This window comes from Macaca thibetana, chromosome 1 (assembly GCF_024542745.1).
Source record: "Macaca thibetana thibetana isolate TM-01 chromosome 1, ASM2454274v1, whole genome shotgun sequence".
NCBI lineage: Eukaryota > Metazoa > Chordata > Mammalia > Primates > Cercopithecidae > Macaca > Macaca thibetana.
In genome coordinates, this window is record NC_065578.1 from 32,337,707 (window position 1) to 32,352,219 (window position 14,513).

At 47.2% G+C, this 14,513-nt stretch overlaps 1 protein-coding gene across 4 annotated transcripts in view; it reads right to left on the minus strand.

Moving 5' to 3' along the window:
• PHC2 (polyhomeotic homolog 2) overlaps positions 1-14,513 on the minus strand; it is a 111,459-nt gene that overhangs the window by 20,501 nt on the left and 76,445 nt on the right. For 3 of the 4 annotated variants that reach the window (XM_050746927.1, XM_050746785.1, XM_050746835.1), the window contains 2 exons: positions 10,610-11,025; positions 10,173-10,338 (listed from right to left, as the gene is read on the minus strand). In XM_050746927.1, coding sequence (XP_050602884.1) covers positions 10,173-10,338; positions 10,610-11,025 — 582 coding nt within the window. Of the gene's footprint in view, positions 1-5,439; positions 5,753-10,172; positions 10,339-10,609; positions 11,026-14,513 lie in introns of those variants that run through there. The other variant, XM_050746997.1, reaches the window with a different exon arrangement.

Sequence of the window (14,513 nt, forward strand, 5' to 3'; positions counted from 1 at the left end):
TAAAAATAAACCCAGTTTAAAGATAAACTCATGGAAGATGGATTTCTACCAGTTTACAAAATAAATCTAGAAATGTTTAGTAAACTCTCCAGTTATTTTCAGGTTGATAACAGGGAAAGGCAGCCATGTTCCCCAATATGATGACTATTTTTTTTGGTTCTCAACTGCAGGATCACTAATATTGTTAGATAAATGTCGGGGGAGGCTGCAGGAGGGAACACTAAGCCTCAGTTGTCCTGTCTATATTATGGACTACATACTCCATACCTTGCAAATCAGTCCTACTGATCATTTCTGCTTATGGAAACATTACTCCTTTCCTCCTTATAACCCTTGTTTAAGCTTCCAGTCACCCTATTTTGCCACCAGTCAACTGACAGAACAGATTAATACTGATTACTGGAGGCCTCAAAATGTGGATTTAATCAAATTTTTTAATTTAATTTTTTTTTTTTGAGATGGGGTCTTGCTCTGTCACCGAGGCTGGAGTGCAGTGGCATGATCACGGCTCACTGAAACCTTGACTGCCCAGACTTAAGCGATCCTCCCACCTCGGCCTCCTGAGCAACTAAGGCCACAAGTGTGTGCCACTCTGCCCAGCTAATTTTTTTTTTTTTTAAATTATCTGTAGAGGCGAGGTCTTGGTATATTGCTCAGGCTGGTCTCAAACTCCTGCACTCAAGTGATCCTCCTGCCTCGGCCTCCCAGGCATGAGCCACCGTGCCTGGTCCCAATTTTTTTTTTTTAAAAAGTAGTTGCTTCGTATTAGTTTTGTTTTAATTTAAAGTATCATTTGCTTTGATTGTTCAAAAATGTCTTAATATAGCTGTGTGGCTTTAGGCCACATATGGATGGTTTCAAATATGCTAAAGATACCAGTAACTAGGGATAATTATATAGTATTTGAGACATAACAGCCATGCAACTACAGTTTTAAAAATAACTCAAGCAGTCACGAACTTTCATTTTCTTGCCAACAGTTCCAATATTCAGTATCAGGCCTGGTCCTCCTAATCTACTGGAGAAGAGTTGGTTATGGCATGGCATCTAACAGTCATCTCTTGTTAATACAAATAATAAATTTCACTGCTAAGAAGACAATCATCTGGAAAAAAAACCAGACATTTGCTTATGTTTCAAAGAAAGTCATAATAGCAAACTGGGACTCTCTTCAACATCTGGATTCATCTCAGAGCACTGGCAATCTGCGCTTAACAGCAGTCATATCTTTACCAGATGTAGAAAGAATGTTCTCTTCTTTTGGACTTACCTAAATATCATTTGGAAATTGGAAGAATAGGAAAACCTATCCTTCTTCACTAACTATAAAAATAATTTGGAAGAAGGAAAAAAAAAAACCTTTAAGTTTTCTATGCTGGTCTACATGTTCTTACAATGAATCTCAGAGCAACAGTTTATGACTTAAATTATATGCTGTGTTCCTTAGTATACTTATTTCTTCAAAAACTAGTAATTCTAAATTATATAATTCTTGACTATTATAAAATAGCCCATTTCTTGACCATGTCAATTATATTGGACTTTTGTTACTGATGGGGAAAAATCCAGAATTTGTGATAATTATGTCTTGGATATGCAAATGGTTGATTATTTTCCTAACAATTCCCAAAATATCCACATCATAAAGCAGAATTAAAGATGGTTTGCCTCCGAATATCTTTAGAAATATCAAATCAGTGTTCTGATGTGGCTAGTAATTCAAATGAAAAATTTTAAATAAGTCAGTGCTTCAAATGAAGCCGGCCTCTGAGTTGTGAATAAGTAGTTATCTTAAATAGGCAACTTTAAAAAAAAAAAAACAGAAAACATACTCAAAAAGGGTTTTAAGTGGTGACTCATAGTTTAAACCATGCCCTAAAAACATTTAAAGCAAATCTATGTGTTCAGACTCCCATCTTGAGGGGTAGTTTAGTTTTGGGTTCCATGAAACAAGGTGTTAAGTTCCCAAAGAGCCATTTCTGTCATCAGTCCCCATCAGAGTAGACTGCATAATGCAGTCAGTTCTCACCCTGCTTTCCCACAGGGCTGGGGACTGTGGGAAGGTGGGGAGGGTGGGCAGGCTCAGAGGGAGACCTCACTTCCAGAACAGCCTCTTGAGGGGTACACAAAAGCCTCTCTCTACAACCACTTTTGTGAGATTCCTCCTGACCACAGAAAATCATCATCATCATCATCATCATCATCATCATCATCATCATCTTTATCTTTCAGGAGCAAAATGGTACAAAACAAAGGGAATAAAAGAGAAATTATCAATTATGAAGACTTCTCATTCTCATTTCCCTACTCTTATCTCCAGTATGTGTCTTTTCAGAAGAGAATCTTTCTATGGCTGGAACTAAATCTGTCTGGAGATTAAATATTGAACAGCTGGGAGAAGTTTAATATAAATTTAGATTGACTCAAGAAAAGGGAAAAACTCTTGGTAAATACCGTGCTAATGATGAGCAGCATTACAGGAACTGGAGCCACCAACCTAAACCCTAGGTTTTATAAACTTTATTTTGGCTTGCTGATCCATGCTGGATGGAAGTGAGGAGGTGGGGGAACTTTGGTAAATGGTTACTGAACGCCTGCCTGAGGTCCACAGCCTAAGGGAGGACAGAGACTTAGGGGAAGAGTCTAAGGCAGTCAGGTCATCCCCTTTACACATTCACAACAGAGAAAAGTAGACAAAAAACACCTAGAAGCACACCAGTAGGGGTTCCTAATTCTGAGACAATAATCGTGTTCTGTGTTTTTCCTTATATAAGAAAACGTAGGGAGAGGGCAGCCTATGTAAGAGCATGCAAGGCCAGACATAAGAAGAGTTCAATTGTGTAAGATTGTCCATCTACTTACTCCTCTTAACACGCCCTCTCCCCCTGAAAGATCAGAACCAAGGTATCCAAAGTATCTGAGACAGGAAATGAGTAACACAGGAAAAAGGATGTGGTCTGAAAAAGAGTGGATTCTGGGGCTGAGCCAGAGCAAGTAACAGCCACAGGGTCATAGCTGAGGGAAGGGCTTGGTGGCAGGAAGAGAAATCTCAGGGTCAGTCAGCTTAGACTAGAAAGTCCATGACAGAGGAGATTTGTCTGGGGAAGCAGCAGAGTACCTTCCTAAGAGGCTCTTCTTCCCTGAAGGAGGCAGAGAATGCAGAAACAATGGCTGATGAGACCCACAGCCAGGAGAATGATGACTGTGACAGAAGGAAAGGGGCTGGAGGTCCCTCTTTACTCAGAGGGAAGAGTAAATAATATATATGGAGTGAGCTTGACAAAGGTAAATTAAAAATTAACCCAGGACCTGGGAGAGAGTGGAAAGGGCCAGGAGGTGGGGACATGACGAAACACCAACATTCATTAAGCACCTATGTGCCACATGTCAGTAAAGAACAGTTTGGGGGAAATAAGAAGGGGGTGAAAACAGGAGAGAAAACATAGTTGGACAACTGAGAAACTGACTCAAGTACAACAGAAAAGTGGACTAAGAAACTACCCCTTCTCAAGATTAAGGCTGGAGGAAAAAGATGTCTGTTCTTCCCTGTGTGCATGGACGAGCCTGGAAACAGATCTTGGGTGGGCTGAGAGGCAGAGCTCATGTGATGAAGAGTGCCTGGAAAGAGCAGGTGCCAAAAGAGCACCACTCCCCATCTGCCCGACCTTCTGCGAAACAAGCCCGCCCTTGTGAGTGAGCCAAGCCAGAGGCCCCAGTTCCCGCCTTGCAGGGGCTGGAACTTGGGTGCAGAAATCACCAGTGAAAAACAGTTTCTCAGCTGGTTAGAAAGTGTGAGTACTCCCAAATGTAAATCCAGATGTTGGGAGCTATTTGTTAAAATCACTTTGATATTCCCCAGTGCCTAGGGCAGTACTTTACCTTAAATGGGAGCCAAATAAAAGTATGTTAAGTCTAACTGAATGAAACCAGAACTACTTAGCCGTGCTGGTATCTTCAGGTTCAAGACAGCCTCTTGCCCCGATAACCAACACAGTCAGGTACTTTATTTCTGTTCTAAAGTCAAAACGATGCGAAGCCCTACATCCCTTGTGACCTAAACCTAAACCCTCATCATTAGGGTCTGCCACAGGTCTGTTGCCCTGTACCAGAATAATAGATGGGCGGATGGGGGAGGTGGGAAGAAATACAAGATCAAGAAGGAATTTCCTTGCCTCATTAGCCTGTAATGTTCATGCTGACCTAGAAATCCTGGCAGTTCCAACATTTGGGTTGACTCAGGCGGGGAAGAAAAATCCCAGGTGAATGATAATTGGATTACCCAGTTATGCTCCAGAGCCAAATGGCTGGAAAAGGCTAGGTCAGTAGGCTCTGGTACAAAGTGACATTATTTTTTAAACCAAAAATGGAGATACTCGGGCTAATAGACAATGGGATGGAATAGTTTAAATTGGGGCTGTCCTAGAAAAATCAGGGACATATGATGGATTTAGGTCGGTAGCTTATTTTGCAAGGGATCCTCTGGGCCCAATATGCTAATGGAGAGGGGATTAACGATCAAACATGAGAGATACCCGAGGGGAAGACTGTCATTGATTTGTAAGGCAAGAAAAAGATGAGAAGAGTGTGTTCCATACACAGCACATGAAGGTACACATCGCAGGTATGGAGTAGGAAGGAAAGGAAAGTTGATTAGAACCGAAACTATGTGGGTGAGATCAGTTCAGGTTATGGAAGACGGGGGGCGGTGGGCCGGTGGGGGTGCGCTGTAGCAGGGCACTGACTGGGGCCCAGGGCTTAGGAGTTCAGATGGTAGCTTCGCCACTGGTTTGCAACCTGACCTTGGGCCAATTATTTCCCTGTCTGTGGACTTCAGTTTAAATAGAGAATCTCACAAATCCCGATTTTAATGTAAAGAAGCAACAAATATAGTCTACCTTCATTTGGCAGAAGAAGGAGAGAAAACGCTCTTCTAAAAATGGAAGACAGACACAGAACAGCTTGTCCCTTTCTATCCAATTAAAAACCTCGTGAGACTGAACTAGATTAAAAACAAAACTCTCCAGCGAAGCCGCAGGCGCCTCCAAGATAGGGAGTCCACCACCAATAAAGTAATGCAGATGCCAGCAGTCTTGCCCCCAACGCACCGTCCGTCCCCGGGAAGTCGCAGCGGCGGGGAGGCCGGTCCTAGGTCGGGGCTGGGGTGGGGTGTGTGGGGCCTGGGGACGCGGAAGCTGCGGCGCGCCGAGGTGACACAGGGCTTCCAGGGGCGACGGGCCCGCAGGATCCCCAGGCGAGCGAGGCAGGGGAACAGGGCACCTCCCAGGCGCCAAGCGGGCGAGAGCCGCGACTGGCACGGCCTGGCAGCCGCGTAGGCCCGGGCCGCTAGGGGCACCGAGGGCGGTGCCCGACTTCCAGGGCGGCGAGCGCGGCCCCCGGCCTCCCTCCTGGCGAGAACCCCTCCCCCGCCCCGGCACTGACCTGTCCAGGGCCCGGCTGGGCCTGGCCGGGCGGGGCCTACGCAGCCCCTCGGCCGGGCGCCGACTCGCGCGGGGTCCCGGGCCCGGGCGGGCCGCCTTCTCTCCGCCGGGGGCCTCCGAGCCGGGGCCCGGGGCTGCCGCGGCGCATGCGACCGCACCGGCCTGGCCGGCGTCAACAAAGGGCGGCCGGGGCGCGAGGCCGGGACGGGGGCGCGAGGCCGGGGCGGGAGCGCGGGCGGCGGCCGGGGTTGCGCGCGCGCGCGCGGCGGGCGCTCGAGGGCTGCAGCCGCCGCGGAGACAATGCGGCGCGTCTGGGACCGCTCCCGCGGCCGCCTCTGCCGGGGGCGGGACGAGGGCGCGGGGCGGGGCGGGCCGCGCGGCGGGGCGGGGCCGCGGGAGGGGCGGTGCGGACACGGGCCGCGCGCTTCCTTTGTGCGTCGAGCCCCGCCTCGCGCCCTCCGGAAGGCGGGTTAGGGACGCCCGGGGCTCAGCCTAGGGAGGCGGGCGTCACGCCACGAGGAGGCTGCCCTGGCCTCCTGCGCAAGTGCTCTTTGGCGGGGCGGCCCGCGACTCCCGCCTTGGACCGTTCACTCCCTGAGGGGCCTGGGGGGCTTTCAGAAGACTAATGACCGCCAGTCACCGAGAGCTCAGTTCGTGCCAAACCCAGCTCGCACTCTCCCCACTTATTGTTCACAACGACCCTACAAGTCATTCTCCTTCCTACTGGGAACCGAGGATCAGAAGTCATGGCCCAAGTGCCCCGGTCACACCTCTATGAGCGGCCTGCGGCTCGCGGCAGAGGCTGATTGAGGAAGTGGGTTCAGGCGGCCCGCCGCGCCTGACACACAGTTGGAGTTCTCTTCCCCAAGCGCACCGGGTGAACCTGCGCCGTCGTGGCGAAGCGTACTCATTCAGCTCGCGCGCGAGGGGCTGCTAGGGTACAGAGAGGTGCTGCATGACACAGTCCCCACCCTCGGGAGCGCGAGGCGCAGGAAGGTGCTGGACCCATGCCAGGGACTTCATTCTTGACTCCCTTCTATTCCCAACATGGCCCCATTTTCTTGCCTTCCTTAGTATTCATATTCGTTCCCTGCCTTTCTTCTCCCCCCACCCCTTTCAACTCTCAGGCCTCATCCCATCTTTGTTTACATTTATTTTACATTCCCCGAATATTTACTTAACTCCCTTTCTCCTCTATTTTTCAAAATTTCAACCCCCCTTTTCATTAATATTCATATTCCCTTCTCCTCTGCCTCTGCATTTCTTACACTTACATTTTGTTTTATAAACTAGGGTAACACAGGATTGTATCCTCAACTCCTGTTCCCTAACATGCGCACACTTTCCTGCCTCCCTCTCTTAAGTTCCACCAGTTCTTCCTGGAATGCTCTTTCCCCAACTTTGTATGTCCAGGTCCTACCTAGCCTTCAAGGTCCAGACTCAAGAACAGCAGTTGGCAAACTTTTTCTGCCAGGGACCAGAGAGTAAATATTTTAGACTTTGTAGGTCATACGGTCTGTTGCAACAACTCATCTCTGCTGTTGCCGCAGGAAAGCAACCACAGACAATATGTACATGAACGAGTGTGGTTGTGTTCCCATGGAACTTTATTTATGGGCACTAGAATTGGAATTTCAGATAATTTTCATGTATCATGAAATATAATTATTTTGATTTTTTTTAAAAAAATTTAAAATGTAGAAATCATTATTAGCTTGCGAGCCGTACGAACACTGGCAATGTGATGGTTTTGGCCATTGGGCTGTAGTTTGCCAACCTCTGCTCTAGAACGATGCCTCATCCTCCCTGAAATCTATCCTGATAATCTCTAGTCGGCAGTAACTTTTCCTGTTTTGTAGCTTTTAAATGACTTACCTCAAATCAGTCTATGGCATTTATCGCATTTTATTTTCTATTGTAATTTTTTTCCTGTGCATTTTTCATCGTTCCCAGTAGACCTTCAGCTCTTGACTGTGTTTCTCTATGTGCTACCTCCCTTCCCACAGTGCTTTGCACAGAGTAGGCATTCACACATACACAGAATGGGCCAGGCACAGTGGCTCACACCTGTAATCCCAGCACTTTGGGAGGCCGAGGTGGGCAGATCACCTGAGGTCAGGAGTTCGAGACCAGCCTGGCCAACATGGCGAAATCACGTCTCTACTAATAAAGTACAAAAATTAGCTGGGCATGGTAGTGTGTGCCTGAAATCCCAGCTGCTCGGGAGGCTGAGGCAGGAGAATCACTTGAACCCGGGAGGCAGAGGTTGCAGTGAGCCAAGATCATGCCACTGCACTCCAGCCTGGGCGACAGAGTAAGAATGCATCTTAAAAAAAAAAAAAGACATACACAGAGTGGATATTTAAGTCTTGGGTGGTTGACAGTTGTTTCCACTGTGTAAAGCTTACTTCTGTCATGAGATAGGACCTCAAGAGGAGGATGCTTGTTTGTATATCACCATGATTAGATTTCAGAAAGAAAATTTTGAGAGCTTTATGGAGAAGAAAGGCAAATGTGAGTTCATTTAGGGGTTTCTGGATTACAAACACTTGAGCAAAAAATGTTGATTACCACTGTTCTGGAGATGGCATGAATCCTCAGTGGGGTCTCGTATGATACTTCTATTAACAAATTGGTAAAAGGCAAATAAAACACGCTATATAATTTACAGGTGGCAAAGTTAAGCAGAGGAGTTAGTATAACGAATAGCAGAATTCAGATAGAAAAGATTCGTGCCCCACCACTTGCTTTTTTCTATGCCTCAGTGGTCTTACCTTTAAAATGAGGATAAAAGTTGCTACCTCAGAGGGTTATTGTCAGGATTAAATGAGGAAATATGTGTAAAGTCTAGCAGAGAGGGCTCAATAAATATTAACTAGTAACCATTACTGTTTTCTTGCTAGGCTAGAACTATGGGCTAAATTTACAAGATAACACTTAACAGATGTAAGCAATTATATTTTGGTTCAACTATAAATTATACAAGTTCTAGACTAGGGAGAGCTGGCATGACAGCAGTTCCAGGTAAGATGAAACCTCAGAAACAAAAATGAAACCCAGCTCTCTGGAATTCAGGTGACAGTGCTCTGTGAACAACAGTGTCATTCCTATAGCGTCGGAGAGTTCACGGGGGCCATTTGTGCACCATCCTGATGAAGGAAGGTGAGGGAGTGACTACTGTAGGAGTCAGAGTCATGGTGCTGCCCTTTCACAGCCGCAGGACCTGGAGCCCCTTGGCTTTTGTTTCTGCCTCTGAATGATGGGGACAGTTCTACTTATGTCCTAGGGCTGTTGTGAGTGAGTAAACGACTTGGAACAGTACTCAGCATATAGTAGGTGTTCAACAAATTGTAGTTCCTCCCTTCCATAAAACATGGATCTAGGGAACAGCCCTGCCCCTGAAACAGGCTTTGGAATTAATGTGCTTAATTTTGGGGACCAAATATTAGGAAAATTAATGAAAAGGTAGAATGTAGATAGACAAGCCTGACCAGAATGGTGAGAATGGAGGTCTTGACCTGTCATAAGTAAAAAATGAAAAAAAGTCTCAGATATTTAGCCTGGAGATTTTCTCTTTTTTAATGGGGGGAGAGGCAAGAGACAGTCTGACAACTGTCTACAAACACTGTATAAGATGGACTCTTACAATTCACAAGACAGAATCATGACCAATGCTGGCAAATTCCAAGAGAGCAGGTTTGACTTCACTTGAAAAGCAGCTTTCTGATAATTAGAGCAAATCTACAGTGGAATGGACTGCTGTTCAAAACCCCTTCTCATCTGCAAGTGTGCAGAGAGAGAAGAGATGACCTCCTTCCCATCCTTTAATTTTCCTGCTGTTCTTTCTCCATATTCTTTTCCTTGATCCTGCTTCTGTTCCTTGTAGAACCTTTGTACCCTTTTTGCCCTGCCTTGTGCTAAGGTATTTTTTTCTTATTTCTCCATCAACTTCCAAACTCTTTTTCTCTTGGCTGTCCCCCACCCCGCCTCAGCAAACACAGCACAATGACTGGAACTGCCTCCCTGAGTTGCAGGTGGTCCATGGCTCAGAATGTCACTGAGATCTGGGCCAACAGTGCTGTGCAAACTGGCAGAGAGGGGAAGGGAAGCAAGCAGATCTTTGCAGAAGGCGGAGGTACTGCCGTGCCTCTCCCATCCAGATGAAGGAACCCAACAGAGTCTCCTGAACCTCAGGAGGGGAGAAGTCCACTTGTAACTGAGCCCACACAGACAGATGGGGATCCCAAAGCTGAGCACAGTTTCCTCAGAGATGCTTCCTGTGAGCTGAACTCATTTGAGTCCCCCTCTGCCTCTCCCTGGCATTTCCCTTATTTTTGAGATGTGGTAGCTGTTTTGCCATATTTCCAATATCAAGAACCCCCTTTCATACCAAAGGAAGCAGAGAACTGTGACAACTGGCCACCTGCCTCCACTCTCCACTTGGCATATGTCTATGTGGATACATCTGACACCAGTGACATGCAGGCAGGCCCCAGTGTCTGGTTCTAGAACTTTCACCTCTTCTTTCTCCACCCTCTTGCTCTGATATCTTCGGTGTCTCCCTTACTTTATTTCTGGTTCATCTTCTCACATCCCTCCTCTGTTTCCAACCCCCCAGCTTCCCTGCTTGTAATAGTTTGCCTTCCCATTGCAGATGCTCAAGTGAAATGTGCCAGGGCATTGCAAGAAAGGCCAACTTTATCCCCTCCCCCAGAGCCCCACTGTGCTTCATACCGTGAGCTGGGGACGACTGGATGTTAGGGCTCTTGGGTACAGGCAGGCCACCAGGTATGGCAGTGACAATAGCCTGCTGATGTGGTGATGGGCCAGACCGAGTCTCAGGCACACTCTTCTCCCCTGGTGCCGCTTCTTTCCAGTCATCAGGAACACACTGCTGGGGCTGTCAAAGGACAGGACAGAGAGAGGGGCCTCTCAGAAATAGCCTTTGCGTTCTTGAATACTTCCCTGCTTTCCGTGGAGCTTGGGAAGCAGGCAAGGACCTTAAGATTCAGTCATCCTCAAACTGGGGAAAGCCCTCTCTTCCTTCTTGGAATCCCCAAAGATGATTTCACCCGTCAGCCTACCCAGAAGCACTTCTTGAAGGGGCTGTGGGGTCGTCCAAGCTGTGGCCGCCCCATGTGCTCCCTGGACCTTGGGGCTGGCTTACTCACCACTGGTGAAGCAGGCTGCAGTTGTAAGATGACGGCTGAAGTGTGCTGGAACCTGCGTTGAGGGGTGTGGGGCACGCCCTCGGGATGTCCATTCTGAGGCCCAGCATCAGGCGTGGGAGGGTGAGACTGCTGACTGCCGCCAGGCTTGTGCAGGTTGGCAGTGGGACACTGGAGCGGCAGGGCGGGTGTAACCGGGCCTAGTGGCATGGCATGGGCCTCTGAGCTGGGCTGGAGGGCCACGCTTGGAGAGATGGAGGCGAGCTGAGGGTGGGGCTGAGCTTGGAGCCCAGGCCGTGATGGCTGGGGCGGTGGCTGCTGCTGTTGTGGCTGTGGCTGCTGCTGGATCACAAATGGGGGCTGCAGGTGCTTTGAGGATGGCTGTGGGAGGAGCTGGTGTGGCTGCAGCTGAGCATAAGCTGAAGGGGGAAAGGCCAGGTTAGAGAGCATGGCTTGACCTTCTTTTCTGCTGTCTTCCAACTCTGCCCCTCCCACATCCAAATAAAAATGGCTTCCCAAATTCAATGTCTCTTGTTTTCATCCCTTTCATTTTTCACCCTGAGCCTGGCCTGCTCATTGCCATGGCCTAACACATTCACTCTATTCCTGCTTTCCTCCTTTGCTGGAGGAACACTGGGCTCTTTAAGCTGTCCCCCACCCCCAACGCTTAACTCCTCACAACTCAAAACTCACCTCCTCTGTGAGGCCCTCTTTGGCCATTCTGGCAGCTCAGAGAAATACTGGATTCTAAGTGTGGCATGCTGTCTCTCTCCTCCGCACCCTTCATCTGCTGTTCTCTGTACCTGCAACAGCTACAGCCTCTCCACCACCCAACGCAGCTCTGCATGGCTAGTCCTCATCCAGCCTCTGGCTCTGCTCAGACGAGGCCTTCTCCAGGAAGAGCCAGTAGACAATGGTAGTTATTGGATCCTGGCATCAGGCAGACCAGGGCTGGGTTACTGGTTCCCTCTGTTATATACCAAGGGACCTGGGACTAACTACTCTCTGGGCCTCACGTTCCCAATCTAAAAATTAAAAATATAATTTCTGTACAGAAGTTGTTAAAAGGATGAAATGAGAAGAAAATGACAGAAAAATGGCTTAATGTGCACAGCACAGTGCCTGGCATGTAGTCATATTCAATCATTTCTAGTCATAACTATTATATCAGTCTGGTTTAGGTTCTCAAAGTATCCAGGGTCTACCTCTATCATAATAATGCTTATTAAGGTGGGTTGTAATTGTTTCTTATCTATCTTCCAGATCATGACCTCCTTGTGGTCAGAAGCTTCGTGTATCTCTCTCCAGAATCTAACACAGTGCCTGACAGGAATTTATTTTATGCCATGTGTTGCTATACTAGCTTTCCCTCTTCCATTTTAAGCTGGCTGACTCTTTGAGGTGAGAATTCTTATATTTTTTAGTAATCCCTTCAGTGTCTAGCTCATGCCTTGTTTAGAGTAGGGATTCATGAAATTCAGCTCAGAGATTGTCTTTACACAGATCACCCTCTGGCTAGTGCCAGGCCAGCCTAGGACGAAGCAGCTCAGCTGAATCTGTCCTGTTTAAAAACTGCCCTCTACAGAGACTTCCCCGGCTGGAGAGCTAGCCAAATGCATGGCAGGCCACAGCTGGAGGCCAGCAAATGGACTTTTACAACTAAAGCCTCAAGCCAGTAAGGATAAAGGTGAATTCTGGGTCCTGAGCTCACATTTTAAAAGGATCCTGTGATGCAACGGATGCAAAGTAAGCAGGTTTCAAACTGAGTTAGGGGAGGTGTCTTCCTTCTTGAATTTTTCTATTCACATGCAAGTTTTGAATGGTCTCATCCCAGCCCGACATGGAATTCCAAGCAGAATTCCAATAGGATTTGAAAGGACAGAAATAAGACATGTTACAAAGCAAAAGCAAAATGGGTCTTGGTGACTGTCTAATCAGAGAGAGACGGACTATGGATGGCCCACAGGGGTTTAGTATGGAGGATACTGAATGACGGGTTTGGGAAACTTGGACACCAGTGTGATGTTGAGGGAAGTGTGTTGGGTTTGGGTTGATGGCAGAACCTTTGTGGAAATGCCAGCAGGCATTTGGTAATTATAAAGTGTCCCTGACCCCAATCTAAGCCGTGTCTCCTTATCTCACATTGAATAGGTCAGAATTTAACAATCAGGCACTTTTGAGAAGGCTGTTGATAAGGCACCTGGGAGACACTGAAGAGGCCACACAGGACTTTGTTAGGCGCCCACAGCCAGAACGATCTGCAAATGATGGGCATCGTCACTGCAAACGCAACCAAAACTTTTTCTCCCTTAATGCAAAATCATGGATTCCTGCCCCTGGAATGTGGAATCATTCTTAGGGGCTGCCCATGTGAGGTGGGAGCTGGAGATGGTCCAGGTCAGGGAGGCTGAGAGGATCAATGGCATGCCCCAGTACTTGCTGGCTGTGTGGCCTGAGACAAGGTACTCTTCTTTCTCAGGGCTTCAGAGTTTAACCTGTGAAAGAGGAGGTCTGGGCTAGGTGATCACATAAATCTCTTCCACATCTAGAATTTGATTGAGTGGCTATAGCAGGAAAGTAGTTTACAATTCAGGGTTAATAAGGAGGAAAAAGGGTTACAGAGGGAAAAGATTCTATATCTATACAGCATAAACACACATTTGTTTTCCCAAAAGACCAGGAAAGGGGACTGCTGTCCTGGCTTCTATTCCTGTGCTTCCTCTCCTATCCCATTCTCTCCCCACCCTGTGCTGCTCATGGAAAACTAAAAGCAATTGTTTTAGGATAAACTAGGCTACTATACACCAAGGGTGGAAATCAAGCTCATAAGGCTTGAATCAATTCATATAGATCAGAGACCCCAAGGTATTTGGGGTATATATTGATACATCCTTAACTTTTTGAGATTAATAAAAACAAAGATCATGATTTAACTCCAGCATTATCCTGGATCAAAAAAAAATCCTTTTGTTTAGAGTATTGCAGTAAAGGGTCTTCCTGATTCCAGTTTCTTCTCTCTGTAATCCAGCTTAGAGAGTGCAAACTAATCTTCCTAGTGCACAGATCTGATCTCTCACTAAAAACTGCCAGGGACTCTCCTTTGTCTACAGTTGTCTAAAGCCCCTGGCAAGAATTCAGGATCTCTACAACATAAACCACCCTTGTAATTTTTATTATTTATTTGACCCAAGCAATCTTTACTATTCACTGTACCCTGTACAGAGTATATGCCTTTTCTCATACTGTCTAGAGTGCCACATATCAAATTCTAGTCACCATTCTCTGGCCTTTACAGCTGACAGGACTTTCCCCTTTCTCTGAGATGACATTCAGGCTGCTTTGCTTTGCACTGCCCTCAGAGAAGCAGTGTGCCCAGAAGTCAAGTATGAGCTCTTGAGCCAAAATGCTTGGATTTGAATTCCAACTCTGCTGCTTACCAGCTGTGTGACATGGGGTGAGTGAGTTACTTGACCTCTCTGTACCTCTGTATCATCATATTTATTTATTTATATATTTATTTATTTATTTATTTATTTTTGAGACAGAGTCTCGCTCTGTCGCCCAGGCTGGAGTGCAGTGGCTGGATCTCAGCTCATTGCAAGCTCTACCTCCCGGGTTTACGCCATTCTCCTGCCTCAGCCTCCCGAGTAGCTGGGACTATAGGCACCTGCCACCTCGCCCGGCTAGTTTTTTGTATTTTTTAGTAGAGACGGGGTTTCACCGTGTTAGCCAGGACGGTCTCGATCTCCTGACCTCATGATCCGCCCGTCTCGGCCTCCCAAAGTGCTGGGATTACAGGCTTGAGCCACCGCGCCCGGTCATCATCATCTTTAAAATAGAGGTAAGGGTTATACCTATCTCAGAGTTATTTCAGTAAGTGACTTATCTCTTTTGGTAGGCAGAATTT